This window comes from Microtus ochrogaster (assembly GCF_000317375.1).
Source record: "Microtus ochrogaster isolate Prairie Vole_2 chromosome 14 unlocalized genomic scaffold, MicOch1.0 chr14_random_2, whole genome shotgun sequence".
Classification (NCBI taxonomy): Eukaryota; Metazoa; Chordata; class Mammalia; order Rodentia; family Cricetidae; genus Microtus; species Microtus ochrogaster.
Genome location: NW_004949097.1, coordinates 8,396,503 through 8,413,094, shown reverse-complemented (window position 1 = coordinate 8,413,094; position 16,592 = coordinate 8,396,503). Strand labels below are relative to the sequence as shown.

Sequence of the window (16,592 nt, the reverse complement as noted above, 5' to 3'; positions counted from 1 at the left end):
CCCGTTTGCCAGTGACCTTGCCAACAAGGGGCCTACCTCTTTGATCCAACTGCAGTGGGATGTCTGCTCTCCTTTTTGCGTGCCCTTCCCTGCCTCGTGTGTGCCTCTCCAGCTGTGCCGGTCCCCGTTGCTGCCTCGCCGGATCCCTCTGGTCCCTGCTGCTTGCCTCTGCCTCCATGCCGGTCCCCGCCGCTTGCTTCTGTCGCCTCCGGTCCCCCAAAGCCTATTTTTGATTGCAGCGCTGTGTCGCTCCGCCCGCCGCCGCCGCGACTGCGCGCTGCTCCGCTGCCGCCGCGACTGCGCTCTATTTCTCAAGTCTTGAACTGTTTCCTTTACCTTTTTGATTGTTTTTCTTGGAAAACTTTGAGAGATTTATTCATTTCCTCTACCTTTTTGTTTGTCATCCCCATTTCTTAATGGCAGTTTTTCACCTCCTGTTTAAGTTTTTCTATTATTTTCATAATGTTCCATTTAAAGTCGATTTCTTCTATTTCATCTGCAGTATGGTGTTCAATTCCTCTTGTTTCAGGATCCCTGGATTCTGGTGATGCCATGTTGTCTTTCAGGTTGTTGAAGGAATTCTTGCATTGGTGCCTGCCCATCTCTTCCTTCAAATGGAGCCAGGAGAGTCATGGTGTCTTGGTCCAGTCTTTGCTGTGACTGACTCTCTGGGTGGATCTCCTCAGTGCAGGAGCAGGAACTGTTCCTGTCTGGATGGAACTCCTCAGAACGGACACAGGGTCTCCTGGTAGTCCAAAGACAATGCAGACAAAAGGGCAAGTGTGAGGGTAGGGCAGGCTTGAGTAGAACACCGGAGACCCTGCAGCACAAGCTGAAGGTACCCGCGCTCCCTTGCAGGGACCTTCTGGCCTGCCTGGCTGGCAGACACTCACCCCTCTGTGTGAATAGCCTTAGCGCAGAAGCAGAAACTGTTCCTGGGCCAAGGACCTTGCAGACAATAGAGCAGGCTTGGGGGAGGCAGGGTTGTCTTGATTTTGCATTTTAAGGATTATCTGGTCATATTCTGTATAGGAATTGTAAAGCTTAGTTTAGGGCAGAGTTATATAATCATCCAATTGGTTAAAACGAAATGAATCATATACATGAGGATTCCTTTCAAGGTTCTGGGGAGACAACTCATTGGTAAGCATTTACCAAACAGGCAGAAGGACCTCAGTTCAGATCCCCAGAATGCATGTACAGCCTGACATAGTATCTTTAATCCCAGCATTCCTATTGGGAGCTGAGAGGCATGGTCATGAAAACCTTAAAGTCCATAGGCCTGCTATTTTGGCATATGCATCAGTGAACAACAGGGGACTATTTATCTAACAAGGTGGAAGTTTATCTTCTGCTCTTCACATGCATGCTGTTGTACATGTGCTTACATACATGCACACACACACACACACGCACACACAAACACACACACAAACCCAAGAGAGAAAGGGGGAGAGAGTCAGGAAGGGAGGAGAAAGAAATGGGGTGGGGGGAAAGAAATACAATTCATCTCCTCCTCCAGAACAAAAACAGAACACACCCAAATATCAATTTGTAATCTCTGGACCATGACATTGGCACACAAATCATCTACATGATTGTTTTTCAATTACTTTAAAAATAAACATTGATTATTTACCATGTAAGAAAATGCTGTACTATTAGAGATAAAAATGAGGAGTCCAATCTGTTATTGATTTTCACAATGGAAAAAATAAAAAAGGACTAGCTTGAGCAAAATCAGCAATTTCCATTTATAAAATCAATGCTTCATTAACCCCCCCCCAAAAAAAAAAAAACCAGTGATTTGAGTAATCAGACTTGCTCTTTACAATAGAAAGCACATGTGCCAAATTTTATCATGGGTTTGAAAGAGAGTAATATGGAATTCTTGAGGCTGAATTTAAATTCTGTCACTCAAACCCAGTGTGAAGTCATCATGACTGGAGATGGAGTTATATGTATAATTCTACTTTGGTATTATTGAGAACATGTTTTGAAAACTTACTGATTCAACCTGTTTCATTTTCTCTTTGCACACACACAGGCTGAGATGAAGAGGAGAAAATAAATATCTTGGTGGTTCTTCACTCTCTGTAACATTATCTTAAATCATTTCAGAATTCAGCAGCCATTATATGTGGAGAATAAGTTTCTTGCTAAATGCAACACAATGTGTAACTGTTTAACCAACACATGGGATCCAGTGTGTGGAGACAATGGAATAGCATACATGTCAGCTTGCCTTGCAGGCTGTGAGAAATCTGTTGGAACAGGAATTAACATGGTAAACATCTTTTCAATGTTGGAGGCTGATGTTTTGTTCACTGTATTAATATGTACTATGATCTAAGGCTACATCTTCTAAAAGGCGAAAATTAGTACATGATTAATATAGATATGAATATTTTTGTGAACAACTAACTTTCCTTTGTATATGCATATTTGACCTCACAGTTCCAGATGTTATGCAAAGCCCTGACTGAGTCTGAAACTTATTTTGTAATTTAAGAGCAATTGAGACCATTTTTCAAATCATTAGACTTTAAATACTAAGAATGGGTGGTAGAGCTAGCTTATCAGTGAGAGCACTTGCTGCTCATTCAGTAAACTTGTTTGGTTCCCAGCACCAATAAGGTCAGCTCACAACTCCAGCTCCAGGCAATCTGACACTCAATCTCACCTTCTTCAGGCATCACATGCACCTGCTTTAATACACACAGAGAAGCACACACATAAACATTAAAACTAAAACTGTAAAGTGTAAACTGACCTTTTTTTGTGATAGAGACTCATGAAGTTGAGCCAGACTCAAACAAGTTGTGCAGTTGAGAAAGGCAGAAATCTTATCTTTTCAATTATAAACTTGTTTCATTTATTTATTTATTTATTGCAATTATGGTTTTTTTTGTGTGTGTGTATATGTGCTGGAGGAGTGAGATTTTTTTTCCTGGCCATCCAGAACTAAAATAACCACACAGAAACTGTATTAATTAAAACACTGCTTGGCCCATTAGCTCTAGCTTCTTATTGGCTAACTCTTATATTAATTTAACCCATTTCTATTAATCTGTATATTGTCATGAGGTTGTGGCCTACTAACAAAGTTTCAGTACATCTATATCTGGTGGTGCCTCGATGGTGTGTCTCTCTCTCCTCCTTCCTTCTCCCAGCACTGAGTCCAGCTTTCCCTCACCAACCTAAGTTCTGCCCCGTCAACAGGCCAAGACAGTTCTTTATTCATTTACCAATAAAAGTAACACATAAACAGAAGGACCTCTTACACCATTTCCCCTTTTCTGTTTAAACAAAATGGAATGCTTTAACATAGTAAAATTGCATATAACAAAAAGTTATGAAACAAGAATTATAGTTAAAATATTTATATCTATTTTATCTTTTATCATAACTAAGGGAAACTATCTATTCTTTAACTCCATCAAAGACTCCAGAAAAATATATAATTACCAAAGTAAACGAAAAGTGCATTGCAAGCAACTTTCAAATCTCAAGAATTGACAGAGACATCTTGCAACCTGGACAGTCACCCAAAGTTCTTTTTTATTACTGGGGAATTCATCTTCAGCCTACTGGGCCATATTATCCAGCAGATTTTTCCCTAAAGCAGGAAATTTCAAAGACAGTTCCACCTATAATGGCAGTTTGTTAGTAACTTTTTTCTGTGTCCTGCAGAATGTCTCTCAGATATTTGTCATGTAGCAGGAACCCTGAAGGACCATCTCACCTTTAGGCAAGTTCAGTAGTCATTTCTCTGTGGGTCCTGTATATCCAATTCATTATTCTAGGCAGGAGTAGTTTCTTGCCCAAATGGCTATCCAACTCTATAAGGAGCCTCTTCAATGCCCATCATCCTCTTGAAGTAGCTGGTGTTGCCAGGAACAGATGTGTCTCACGTTCATGAAAAGTCTTAAGTTCTTAAACATTTTAAATGCCATACTCTGAAGGTCTCTGAAAGATTTGAAGAATACCTAGGTAACTGAAATATATCTTTATCCATCTAGAAAATCTCACTTAAATAACTACAAGTTTGACTATTATAGATGAGTATCTATTAACTTATATTTCTTAATTATACACTACATTTTTAAAGGAGCTACACAAACACAATATCTTAATCAAGATCAGAAATACATATATATAACAAAATTGACATTAAATTTGTATCAATAAACCAAGATCCATACCAATGCAAATTATTCATTGCTATAGCATATCCTGCTTTAAATGTAAACAATTAGAAACTATATTTTGGAATAAAGATTTAGCTCTGTCTATACTACTTACAGCTGTTTCTGGATCCTGTGTGCTAGGTTCATCTCAGTCAGCAGTTGGGGGAAGTAATTTTTTGAGGGTGTTCACAGTGGCCTTTCAGAGGCTCATGTTCTTTCAAGCCATATTGATCTGGAAATGATCCACAGATTCTCATATTCTGTGACAAGAAAAGAACCTCTTTTCTAAAACAACATATCTTTGGCTCAACTTTTGAAATCAATATACCTTTATGTTGGTTTAATTTAGCAGTCCATACAATGAAATATCTCTCTGTACTTAGCTATTTCACAGTCAAAAATTCAAAGAAAACACTATAATATACATAATCCAGACTCTGTGAATTTTTCATCTTTACATGACTTATTTTTTTTACTTCTTTTAGTCTATGACTATCTATACTCTGCCTCTTTAAAGACTTTATACTTTTTAAAGCATTAACTTTATTTTATGACTCTTACTACTCTTTTTCTTCTCTCTTCCAAGCCTACATACATTTATACACTATGACTTATCTGCATTTGTCTTTAGTACATATTTGTAATTATTTCCTGACCAGAACTGCTTCTAAAAATGCTAAGCGCCTAAGAATATAAGCTGTGACATTACTAGGCTACATAGGGTACTTCCTGCTTGCTGTGCCCATTCCAACATGGACACTGCTCACTGCTTCCAACAGCCACACATAGCCCCACTTCAGGCACATAGCCAGTCCACATTGCCATTAAGCAAGCCATAGTATATTTCTCACAAACCACATCCAAATACTTTGTCTTCTGAAAAGCCAGAGATCATGCTGGCAGCAGGTCTCAGAAAGCCTGCATTTCAAAACGGCATGGCCTTTCTTCTTTTGCTACTGCTAAATCAGGAAATCCTCTCCAAAGGAGCCATGCCTCTGCTTGCTTCTATCAAACAGAGCCCACCCAAGAAAATGCTGCTACCAAACTATGCTTAGCTCCATTCTTTTGTGTCTAGGATTCCTTTTTATGCTTTCTTAAGTTTGCATGGATGAAGTAACCCATGTTGGCACCAATCTGTTGGAGGAGTGAGGCCAATTGTTTTTCCTGGCCACCCAGAACCAAAATAACCACTAAGAAACTATATTACTTAAAACACTGCTTGGCCCATTAGCTCTAGTTTCTTATCACTGTACTTAGCTATTTCACAGTCAAAAATTCAAAGAAAACACAATAATATACATAATCCAGACTCTCTGTGAATTTTTCATCTTTACATGGCTTATTTTTTTAACTTCCTTTTCTTATTGCCTAACTCTTATATTAACTTAACCCATTTCTATTAGTCTGTACATTGCCATGAGGCTGTGGCCTACCAGCAAAGTTTTAGCAGATCTATCTCCCACAGCAGCTCCATGGCTTCTCTCTCTATCTGCCTTACTTTTCCCACCATCCAGACCAGTTTTCCCCACCTACCTATGTAAGGTTTTCCCTATCAACAAGGCAGTTTCATTATTTGTTAACTAATAAAAGCAACAGATAGACAGAAGGACCTCCCTCACTGTGTGTGTGTGTGTGTGCAGGTGCATGTGCATATGGAGGTCAGAAGACAACCTCTGCTGTGGACTCTCAGGTCCCATTCACTTGGACTGGCATTTTCTGATTCTGTTAGGCTGCCTGGCAAGTGAGCCCCAGGGAGTCACCTCTTTTGTCCTTTAGAGCACCAGTGTTGTGAGCACTTTCTCTACACATGCATGTTTCACATGTGTGCTGGGGATCTGAACTCAGGTCCTCCAGCCTGTGCAGGACTTTACAGACTGTGCCTTCTCCCCAGCCCACATAATGATAGCTCAGCTGATGAAGAGTTAAGCATTTTCCCCTGTCTTTTACATGTAATAATACTTACAGAATTGATTGATATTCAAAATAAAATATAAATTTTGATTCTTAATCATGCCCAGAAACATAATTCAATAAAAAATCAACTTTTTTCTTAAAATAAACTTGTTTTCTTGGGTACTTCATTAGTAAGCATGTAGCCTGTTAGTTTTCTATTACCATTCTGAAACACATTTTGTTTTTGTACTTAGTACTGGGCCAAAACAAAACAATATTTGTTTACTTTTTAAAAAAAGTATGTGAAGGTTAGAAAGTTGGCTCAGTGGGTAAAGACATTTGTTTCTAAATAGTACCACCAGAGCTACATCCTTGGGCCCCATATAAAAGAAGAAGAGAAATAACTCCCATAACTTATACCTGACTTCTATTTCAATGCCATGGCATATTCATGTCCACCATAAACACACACACACACATACATAGGCATGCTCACACATAAATGTGTGTGTGTGTATATATATATATATATATATATATATATATATATATATATATCAAAGAAACAAGCAAATAGATACAAAAAATATTAAGTGTGCATATATGCATTAGGGATAATTGAAATTTTGCAAATGGACTTCATGCATTTAGAATAAAATTCAGTACTTTTTAAAAAATTTGCCCCTTTATATTTTAAAATAAATTCTCAGATGCAAAAAACAGAGAGGGAAATAAAGGGGGAAAACCTCCATTTTAATTATTTAGTAATTACTTAATGGTGCCTGTGTTCCAACAGATTCATGATATATCAGTGTTCCTCCTCTGAGTCGTACCTTGTCCTCAATACTTTCCATTTTTCTCTAATTGGCTATGTTGCAAATACTAAACATTTATACCCAATAGTTTTTTTCTGCAAATAGGACATTGTTTTTTTTTTTGTTTATTCGTTTGTTTCATTTTGATTGTTTTTACAGGTGTATCAAAATTGCAGCTGCATTCAGTCTTCAGGAAACTCATCTGCAGTTCTTGGGCTTTGTCAAAAAGGTCCTGATTGTACTATAAAGCTGCAGTACTTTTTCATCAGGACACTAACTGGCAGTTTCTTCTATGCACTAGCAGCAATTCCTGGGTATATGGTTCTTCTGAGGTAATAAATAACTTGTTCATTTATCTTCTCTCTCTTCCTCATAACAGTGTGTGCATACATGAGTGTATGATTGTGTTTGTGTGTATGTCTGTGTGTGGCTGGCTAGCTGTCTGGCTTCTGTATGCCACTGAGAACAGGGGAAGATCAAAAGACAATGTTGGGGATCAGTTCTCTTCATTTATCTTGCTTCTGAGGCAGGGTCTTTTCTATTTCCACTGCCATTCTGGCTTAGTACTCCAGCTTACCTTGCTATCAAGTTGTAAATAATTCTGTTTTCTCCTGTTTCACTACAGGAATACTGTGTTTACAGATGCATGTCACTGAATTGGGCTTTTATATTTTTATTTCTTTACATATGTCTCTGGGTTCTGGTTGTTGAAGGTTATCTAGCCTTGTGGCAAGCATCTTTACACAAAGAATACCCTACCAATGCCATTTAGATTTTTTTTTTGGTCATTTATTAAAATTCCTTTTCCCAAGAAAGACTCTGGGAGTAATGGTTCCCAGAACCGCAATGTTCTGAGTTACCTTTATCAAGATTATTAATACAAAAACAGCATTGCTACATTTAAGAGTAATGTAAAGTTTGTTGGAGTTTCTCTTCTGGTTCTTTTGTATTTTCTCCCTTCAAGTCTTCTTATGCCTAAATTAAGGAAATTTTGTTTTGGAGGGAGATTGTATTTGCCTACACCCATTTCGTATGCTCAGCTAAGTGACTGACAAAATGTGAAACTCTCTGTGTAAAAGTGACCAGGCTCACTTGACATCCTGAGCTCAATCTGTCTTTATTAAAAGCATAACTTCAATAATATTATCTGACCAGTAATATGTAATTACTGCATATGCATTCAGTAATGAATACAGTAGTGGATGCTCCTTAATGAGGAGGAATAAGAATACAATAGTAGATACTCTAATCTCTAATATAAAGTGAGGAAGTTACAGAGCCAAGTTTCAAGTTATTTTCTTCTTCCACATATTCTTTCTAGTCTCACAAACTTAACAAACACCAACAATGGGGATACTGTTCAACCCTATTCTCATCTCAATGGAATTCAGAAGCAAAGTTGTTAATTACAATGTGTCATTCAAAATATTTTATCCCAATAGACTGGACCAATGTTCTCAGTTCTCCTTTATGGGCAACTGTGCTTTTCTCTGTTTTGCCCACATTCCCTTTTCACATCTTCCCCTCCCCCTTCTCCTTTTCCAGATCTCTTTCCCATTACTTTTCTCTCACTTTGTTCCTCTTCTGTCATGATGCCTCTCCTTTCCTGTCCTCTCCTCTTTTTTCCATTCCTTTCTTCTTGTCTTCTCTCTTCTCCTCTTCCCTGGTTTTCTCCCTTTGCCCTCTCCCCTACATTTCCATTCCTTGACTTTGGTCCTTCTTTCTCTCTACTTTTACCCACCATAGCACTCACTGAAACAAGCTACATATATGTTTTTATATATTCATTTTCAAAGGTAAGATGTGATTTTTTTATTTTCACACAAGTGGAGATGTAGTATCTGCCTTGTTTTAGTTTATAGACAGACAAACACACCAAATAATACTAGTTCAGTAGACTTATTGTTGCCAATGAGTGAGATTTGGCTGTGGCATTTGTCATGCCATCATGTTTCAGGCTGACTCAGCTGATGTGGCTACACAATATCTCCTTTCTTCCTCAATACTCCAGGTGCCTCTGTTCCAAAACAGTATGCTCAGTTGATAAAGATAAGTACTTCTCATAGAAGAGGATGGCCCTAGGTAAAGGGAATATGAGCAGCTGATCTTTTAAACACATTCCCTGTTCCCACTTCTATGTCCCAATCAGTTTTTCAATTACCCTCATTTCTAAAGTTGACTCTTCAACTGGATGTAAAGTCTGTGTCCCATAGATGATTTAATGTGTGATTTTTAAAAAAATTAGTCTCTCTATCTCTCTCTCTTTTCATGTGTGTATATGTATGTATTTTCTATGTTTGTGTTTGCATGCTGTGGCATGCATGTTGAATACACCTTGCAGGAGTTGGTTCTCTTGCCACTATGTAGATTCCCGTTATTGAACTCAGTTTTACAGTCTTGATGGCAAGGAACTGTACCCACTGAGCAATCTTGTATATCCTAATGTGTGGCTTCTTGATGTAATGAGGTTAAGGTCTATTCAAATAAATATTTTCATACTTCTTTGCTCTATTTTGCAATGTAAATAATAGATGGCATAGTACGAATGTTTGCACACTATTGTTACTCTTGTGTTATTATTTCTCGAATTCTTTCATGGAATCACTTCCAAAATGAAATCCCAGCAGCTGCATTTCTTACACAGGGGTGTATTTAATGAGGAAAGATCGTATTTTAAAAGGATTTTCATGTTCATAATTTATAAGAATATTTTTCAGATATTATCCTCATTGCTTTATAAGCCTCCTTTTTGTATGCAATTCTCAAATCCATATTATCTAATTTTGTAGGTACTAGAGGTAAAACAAATATCTAACGTTTTTACCCCCATATAACAAAAGCCTAATCTTAATGTTATAGCCTACATGATGCATTCTTTCTCTGTTTATGTGGGATCACATTTAATATAACTTGAATTTGTATATAATATGTGTTAGATTTTTATCATCAGAACAAATGCTGCCAAACAAATTTAAAAGATTATTTGGTTTGTGGTTTCAAAGGTTTTGGTCCATTGTTTTGGGTATAAGAGTACTGTATGGTGGTCACCATGGTAATCTAGGTTATCTAGATTAGCAGTCAGTGTCCAACTGTTAAAGGGTTTCATCCTGAATCAGATGCCTGGATGTCACAGTAAAGTTATCATAAGTCATTACTCTCTTTATTTGTGTATGTTTAACAGAGATAGAGCTGCATTGTCTTCTCTTCATGCTTAAAAGCTTAACGATTAGGTTCATGAACTAAGATTGTCATTGGGAGGATGCTAGGACAGATATTTGTTTGCATTATGTACTTTTATTTATGTGAGTATTGTTTTTTAGGTCTATCAAGTCTGAAGAGAAGTCTCTTGGAGTTGGATTACATTCATTTTTCATAAGAGCATTTGGTATGAACAATTTTCCCAACATATCAGATCAATATCAAATGCTTAGTAAACCAATAAAATTTTCCTGAAGAAAAAGACAGCAACTATATTTTTAAGACAAAACACAACACTCACCAGAAAGGGAATAAAAGACTTTAATTTGAAATCAAAGAAGAATCATCAAGTATGCAACAGGGATTTAGACCATTCAAGTATCAAGTTTCAACATGTTGACTGTTAGGGATGTTTATAGTTGAAGCATAGCAGGAGTCATGAATAAGGAGCTTCTCAAACATATCTATGGGGATGTCCAGTAGGTTGGACACAGCATAGAATGTAATTCTCTACTGCAGGCTCAGATGCTGTTTGACAGCATTCTTAGTGTTTGACTGTAGGATAGCATACTGTTAAGTCAACCCACCCACAAAGCCTTCATGTGATAGATGCATGGATATATGGTCAGAAACAGGGATGTAGCAATGAATGACAAAAAAGGGAGAGGAAAAGGTAATTTGTCTCTGGATCTGTACTATCCCAGCTGTCCACATCCAGGAAGCTCATTTGACCTCATGGTATCTTTAACATAGGTGTCCTCTGCCCATGTTACTCTGAATTTCATTTTGAAACCCCTATGGTTAGAAATGACTACTGTTAATTAGTCTGAGAATGAAGTAACTGCAGAGATGAAAAATGTCTTCCCTTGTCTTTAAAGAACTTATCTCACTTTAATTAAATTTTACATCTTTTAGTAGATTCAATAATAATATGAGAAGGAAAACAGTTTTGATTTTTAGATGCATGTACAGAAAACTTAACAAGACATTTCAGAAAATAAATGAGGTTCATAATTATGAATTCAGTGCATACTTCTTTAGTATTTTATACATAATTTTAATTTGTTTTGATCTAGGAATTTTACACTAACTGATAATTCCTTAACATAAGCATAGAGACATTTATTCATTATTTTTATATTCTTTTTAAACAGGGAAACAGAAAAACTTCCAAATAACATATTCTTTTTGCTTTCTTTTTTTTCAACGGGCTGTTTTTCTTTCTCATTTTATTGCAGTGGCCATTCCAGTACCTATTTACTTTGGCGCCTTGATAGACAGAACCTGTTTACACTGGGGATCTTGGAAATGTGGGAAGCCAGGGTCTTGCAGGATGTATGATACAAATAACTTCAGGTAATAATAATTTTGTGACATATGATTTTAGTACACAAAATTTCCTATTCATATGTAACATTTTGAGTGGTAAGATGATATTTGATTCATTTTTAGAATGCACTTGAATAGTATAACTTCCTTATTTATGTATTTTAATATATGTGTTAGATTTTTTATCATCAGAACAAATGCTGCCAAACAAATTTAAAAGATTTATTTGGCGAGTCCGGTTTAATCCCAGGTCTTTTCAGACCCAGGCCAGCTGGCCTTGGTGAGTTCCCGATAGAACATCCCCATTAGCGGACAATGAGGACTACTGAGAACTCAAGAACAATGGCAGTGGGTTTTTGATCCTACTGCACTTACTGGCTTTGTGGGAGCCTAGGCAGTTTAGATGCTTACCTTACTAGACCTGGATGAAGGTGGGTGGTCCTTGGACTTCACACAGGGCAGGGAACCCTGATAGTTCTATGGGCTGACAAGGGAGGGGAGCTTGATTGGGGGAGGGGGGGAAATGGAAGGTGGTAGGGGGAAGAGAAAGAAATCTTTAATAAATAAATAAACTGAAAAAAAAGATTTATTTGGTTCGTGGATTGGTGCATATAAATGTGAGTGGGCTTCTTTAAAGTAACCCTTCTAAATACTTTCAAAAGGGAACAGGCTGTAGACATGGACACTCTGAAGCAGTAGGGGGAAAGCTGCATCTTCAGGTGTGCCAGCATGGCAAAATACCAGTGATAAACAGGAGAGCAATATCTAGAGACCAGGGACAATGAAACAGTAAGTTGGAACAAATCTCTCAGCTTCTGCCAGCCTATACCTATGGACAAAGAGGAGAACTCTTCCCTTTTGCAAGGGACAGGATGACAGTCCCAGCACATTCAAGCATCAGGGATCCTGACATTCTAGCCTCTGGAAAATTCACAAACCTCTCATGCTTGCACCCTGATATACTAAGAACCCCATATCTGTGTGCTGGCCTTGCAGTTAAATAGAGCGTGTCAGGTCCCTTAGCCAGGGGCTACCTTGAGAAGGGACCTACCTGCTACCTGAATTTGACTGATGGTCTCATCTCTGAAAACTTAGAGATGCTCCACTGCACTTAGTGGTTGGCTGTCTCATGAACAAAATGTGGCTCAGTAGAAGAGTGTGGTTCAAACCAGCTGAGAGTGTCACAAAGAAGGAGGATGTTGTCACATATAGAAATAACTAAAACCATTATCATCAAGAAGTAGCAGACTAGGGAGCCTAGTCTCCGAGATCCAGGTGCATCCAGTTGAAGCTATGGCTTCAACCAAAAGCAATACCTGCATGGTTCTCATCACTCTCAGTGCTATGCAGGCACCTTCCACTGAGTAGCGAAACAGTTGTGGGTTCATTGCTGCCTCACTTACAGAGGTCATTCCAGGCTGATCTTTAACCAGACTTAGTTTGTTACCTTGCTGGTCCTCTAGGGCAGCAGGTCTAAGAAAGCCCATAGAGAAGCTTTTCTTGTTACAGACTGCACCGGGCACCTTCTTGCTCCCCAAATTAGCGGAAAAAATGCTGTAGATAATATCCATTCTATCCATTCATTTGTGTCTGGGTGAGCAATATACTGAAATTCTGGGAAAGAAAAGTGCTGACCTGTCCTCAAGCATGTCTGCTGTGATCAGCTGTCATGTCATTCCCAGACTGGTGTATCCACCCTAAAAGTGTGGAAGATCTCAGTTACTTCTGTTAGTGTATCTGTGTAGATTAAAGTTCTATTTGCCTTGGTAACCCATAATACTGGCATGTAACCTAGATTTGTGAACTAAATTGACCCCTTCTTCCTTTTAGTTGATTTTTATTAGGGTCTTTAATAAAAGTGAAAGAAACATAAACTGATACTTTTAAATCTATTATCCCTTTAGAAAAATATTTCTGAATTGTTATATCTGAAGTCTTAGGCATTTGCACATATATACTATTCTTATGTTTTAACACTGTAAAAGTAAGTAAGATTAATTTCTCTATCCTTTCATGGTCTTGGGTATCCTGTGTAAGAAATGATCCTGTCCCATGACTCTCTTCACAAGCCAACAAAATCCACACAGGCTTTCACCAAAACTTCCTTCTCAGGAGATTCTAGATTGTGTTAAGTTGACAACACTAACCATCACACCAGATTTTCCTACAAATATGTTGATAACATGAAAGAATGCTTTCATAGTTATTTAGAAATGTACATATAAAAATACCTATTTTCCATGCACATGAAGTCCATAAACCTTAAGGCATATTTTATCAAATTTATAAAGAGAAATACTTATGATAGTATAAAAGATAATCTCTGAAATGTTGAAAAGAAAAATTACCTAATTCATTTTAGCCTTTATTGTCTTCATACTTAAACTGCACAAGTTCAGCAAATTAATAGAATTTGTGGCTAAACAGATAGCTCAGGAATTAAGATCACATATTGCTCTAGCAGAGAACATGAGTTCAATTCCCATTACCGACATTAGCAGCTCAAAACTTCCTGTTACTCCAATTGCAAGACATCCAGGATTCCTGGAATAATGTACAGAGAGAGACCCAACACATACATATAGTAAAAAAAAGTAAATTGATTTTTATACATGCAAAATTATGCATGAAAATTAACAATTTAAAGCTATTACTGTATAAAGTAACTATTAGGCTTTATTTTGGATATACAAAAATTTTCATGACACAAAAATCTATTGGTATAACACACAAATTCTTAGTTAGAGAGAAATATTGAAAAGTGACTTTATTGTGTTTTATTCATGTGTGATCAAACTCAGAGCAAACAAGACAGAAGATCTCCCTTAAACTGACAGGGATATTATTGTCTCAATATTTAAGAAAACAGGCAATAATGGCAGGGGAAGCATAGTGACTTAGTGTGACATAATTGCAGAAAGGGTTTGGCTAAGAGGCTGGTCATATTACTTGCTCTGACAGGAAATGTTGAGAGCTTCAATCCAAGTGCATGGTATAAGGGACTTCATCCTTAGCTAACCATTTATAAAAACATTCTCATAGCACACCAAGAGATGTCTTTCTATAATGATCCTAAATCCAGTCAAGTTGACAAAGGAAACTAGGCATCACCAAACTTAGGAAATATATTCAAACTTCTATGTTGGTATTTTTTTTTACAGTTTAACAAAAAGTATTAATAACTTAGCAAAGTAACTTATATTAAGTACATGGACAAAATAATCACCTGATGTTTTTATTTGAAGAATAAATGATTTGTATGAGTATACAAAATTAGATTTCACTGATCATGTTAAGATTTAATGCAGATTAATTGTTTTCTACAGGAACATTTTCCTTGGGTTGTCAGCAGCATTAAGAGGATCAAGCTTCCTCCCAGCAATCTGCATTCTAATACTTTTGAGGAAGTCCCAACTCCCTAAGGAAACTGACTCTTCAGAGACTGAATTTGCAGAGATGAAGCTCACAGAGAAGGAAAGTGAGTGCATGGATGTGCCCAGAAGTCCTGAGTCTGATAACGACAGAGAACTGAAAACAAGGCTGTAATGAAATTTCTGTTGATCTACACAAGCGCATGGACAGTGTGCATTTGGTTCTTTTGAATTAAGGGAGGTTCTATGGGAGCTCTTTTCTTATCCTTGACCCCAAAAGTTATTTTTGAACATGATAAAAATATTTACTGATATTTCAGAAGCATTAGAGTGGCACTTAAGGTTTTCACAGGGAAGACTATGGTGACCCCACCACAATGAACTTTGGAGCTGCCTTCATTGTCAAATAGCATTTTCTCTTTTAACTCAATCAGAGCAAGTGCACCTTTCTTACATGTCTGCAAAAAGCTTTAAGATTTTTCCATGATAAAACACTATTCAATTTCATGGAATTATGCTTTGATGTTACATTTATTTAGAGTGAAAGATTTTCATCTTGGTTGTGTTACATTGAAATCATTTGTTCAAATTTATCCTTTCTATATGCAAGATATTGCCATACTTCTTTGACTAGTTAGGAGTTCTTAATTCTCTTTTTTATTCTAGGAATGATGCTTCAAAATTAGACTTATTAAATGTCATCTGTTGCTTTCAATCCCCTGTTTCATTACTCATGTCACACATTTCATTACTTAGAGCACTGAAAATTTTAATCATGTTTATAAAAATCATGAAGCATAGGTCTTTGGACCATTTTTCTTTAGGAATTCAAAGATGGTCATAAAACTCACTCTTATAATCAAGAATTTGAGGAAGCCTATACTTTCATAGGCCTTCATAGAGAAGAAGTTGTATGTCAGTGGTACAGTGATAATCTAGTACATGTGAGGCTCTAGGTTCAACATCAAAGTAGAGCAAATGAATGAAAATAAAATCAATAAAGGCTAGATACAGTATCAGATGTTCTCAAAAGACTAGTATCTCATATTCATGTGGCCTCTTTGACCCAGAATTCATTTTACCCATCTGCCCTTAGACACATTGATGTCTATTAATTTTCAAAATAGTCTTAGAGTATAACATTTGAATAGAGATCAATTTGATGGCTCAGTGAAAGAGAAAGTTTGCCACCAAACCTGACAAGATGGGTTTGACCCCAGTGATCCACATAGCAGAAGGAGAGATCACTCTCTTGCAAATTGTCCCATGTCATCTACTCCTGTACTGTGGTGTACATGCCCCATCTTTAAATAAATAAATTAATAAAAAGATGAAAAATTATAAATGTTTAAAAAGTGACTTATTGTATGAAACTGAAATTATTAATATTGAAAACACACATTAAAAACAAAACCATGTTGTGGTAGTTTGAGTGAGAAATGTCTGTCCTGGCCTCAGACAATTAGACATCTGCACTCCAGTTGATAACTGTTGTGAATAATTAGGGGTCCATCTTTAATGGAGGAAGTGCATCATTGAGTTGAATGTTGAGAGTTAAAAACATTGCCTACTTTCAGTTAAATCTCTGCTTTGTGCTTTGGTTGAGGAAGTGACATATCAGCTTCCTGCTCCACTCATCATGCCTGTTGCTCCCTGTCATGTGTCTTTGATTTGATGGGCTTTCATTCCTCTAGAATCATAAGAAAAAACACTCTCTTTCATCTATCAGTTGTTTTGTGGTATTTTATTATAGCAGTGAAAAGTAATTAATACAGAAATCATCTTATTTTGTGTTT

The 16,592-nt window shown here is 37.1% G+C and overlaps 1 protein-coding gene across 2 annotated transcripts in view; it reads left to right on the top strand.

The window, feature by feature from the left end:
- Nucleotides 1-16,132, top strand: part of LOC101993851 (solute carrier organic anion transporter family member 1A5-like) — an 86,729-nt gene extending 70,597 nt beyond the window's left edge. For both annotated transcript variants that reach the window (XM_013352800.1, XM_013352801.1), the window contains exons 12-16: nucleotides 2,122-2,287; nucleotides 7,058-7,230; nucleotides 10,219-10,283; nucleotides 11,335-11,452; nucleotides 14,752-16,132. In XM_013352800.1, coding sequence (XP_013208254.1) covers nucleotides 2,122-2,287; nucleotides 7,058-7,230; nucleotides 10,219-10,283; nucleotides 11,335-11,452; nucleotides 14,752-14,971 — 742 coding nt within the window. In that variant the 3' untranslated portion in view covers nucleotides 14,972-16,132. The remainder of the gene's footprint in view (nucleotides 1-2,121; nucleotides 2,288-7,057; nucleotides 7,231-10,218; nucleotides 10,284-11,334; nucleotides 11,453-14,751) is intronic.
- Nucleotides 16,133-16,592: the final 460 nt, after the last annotated feature.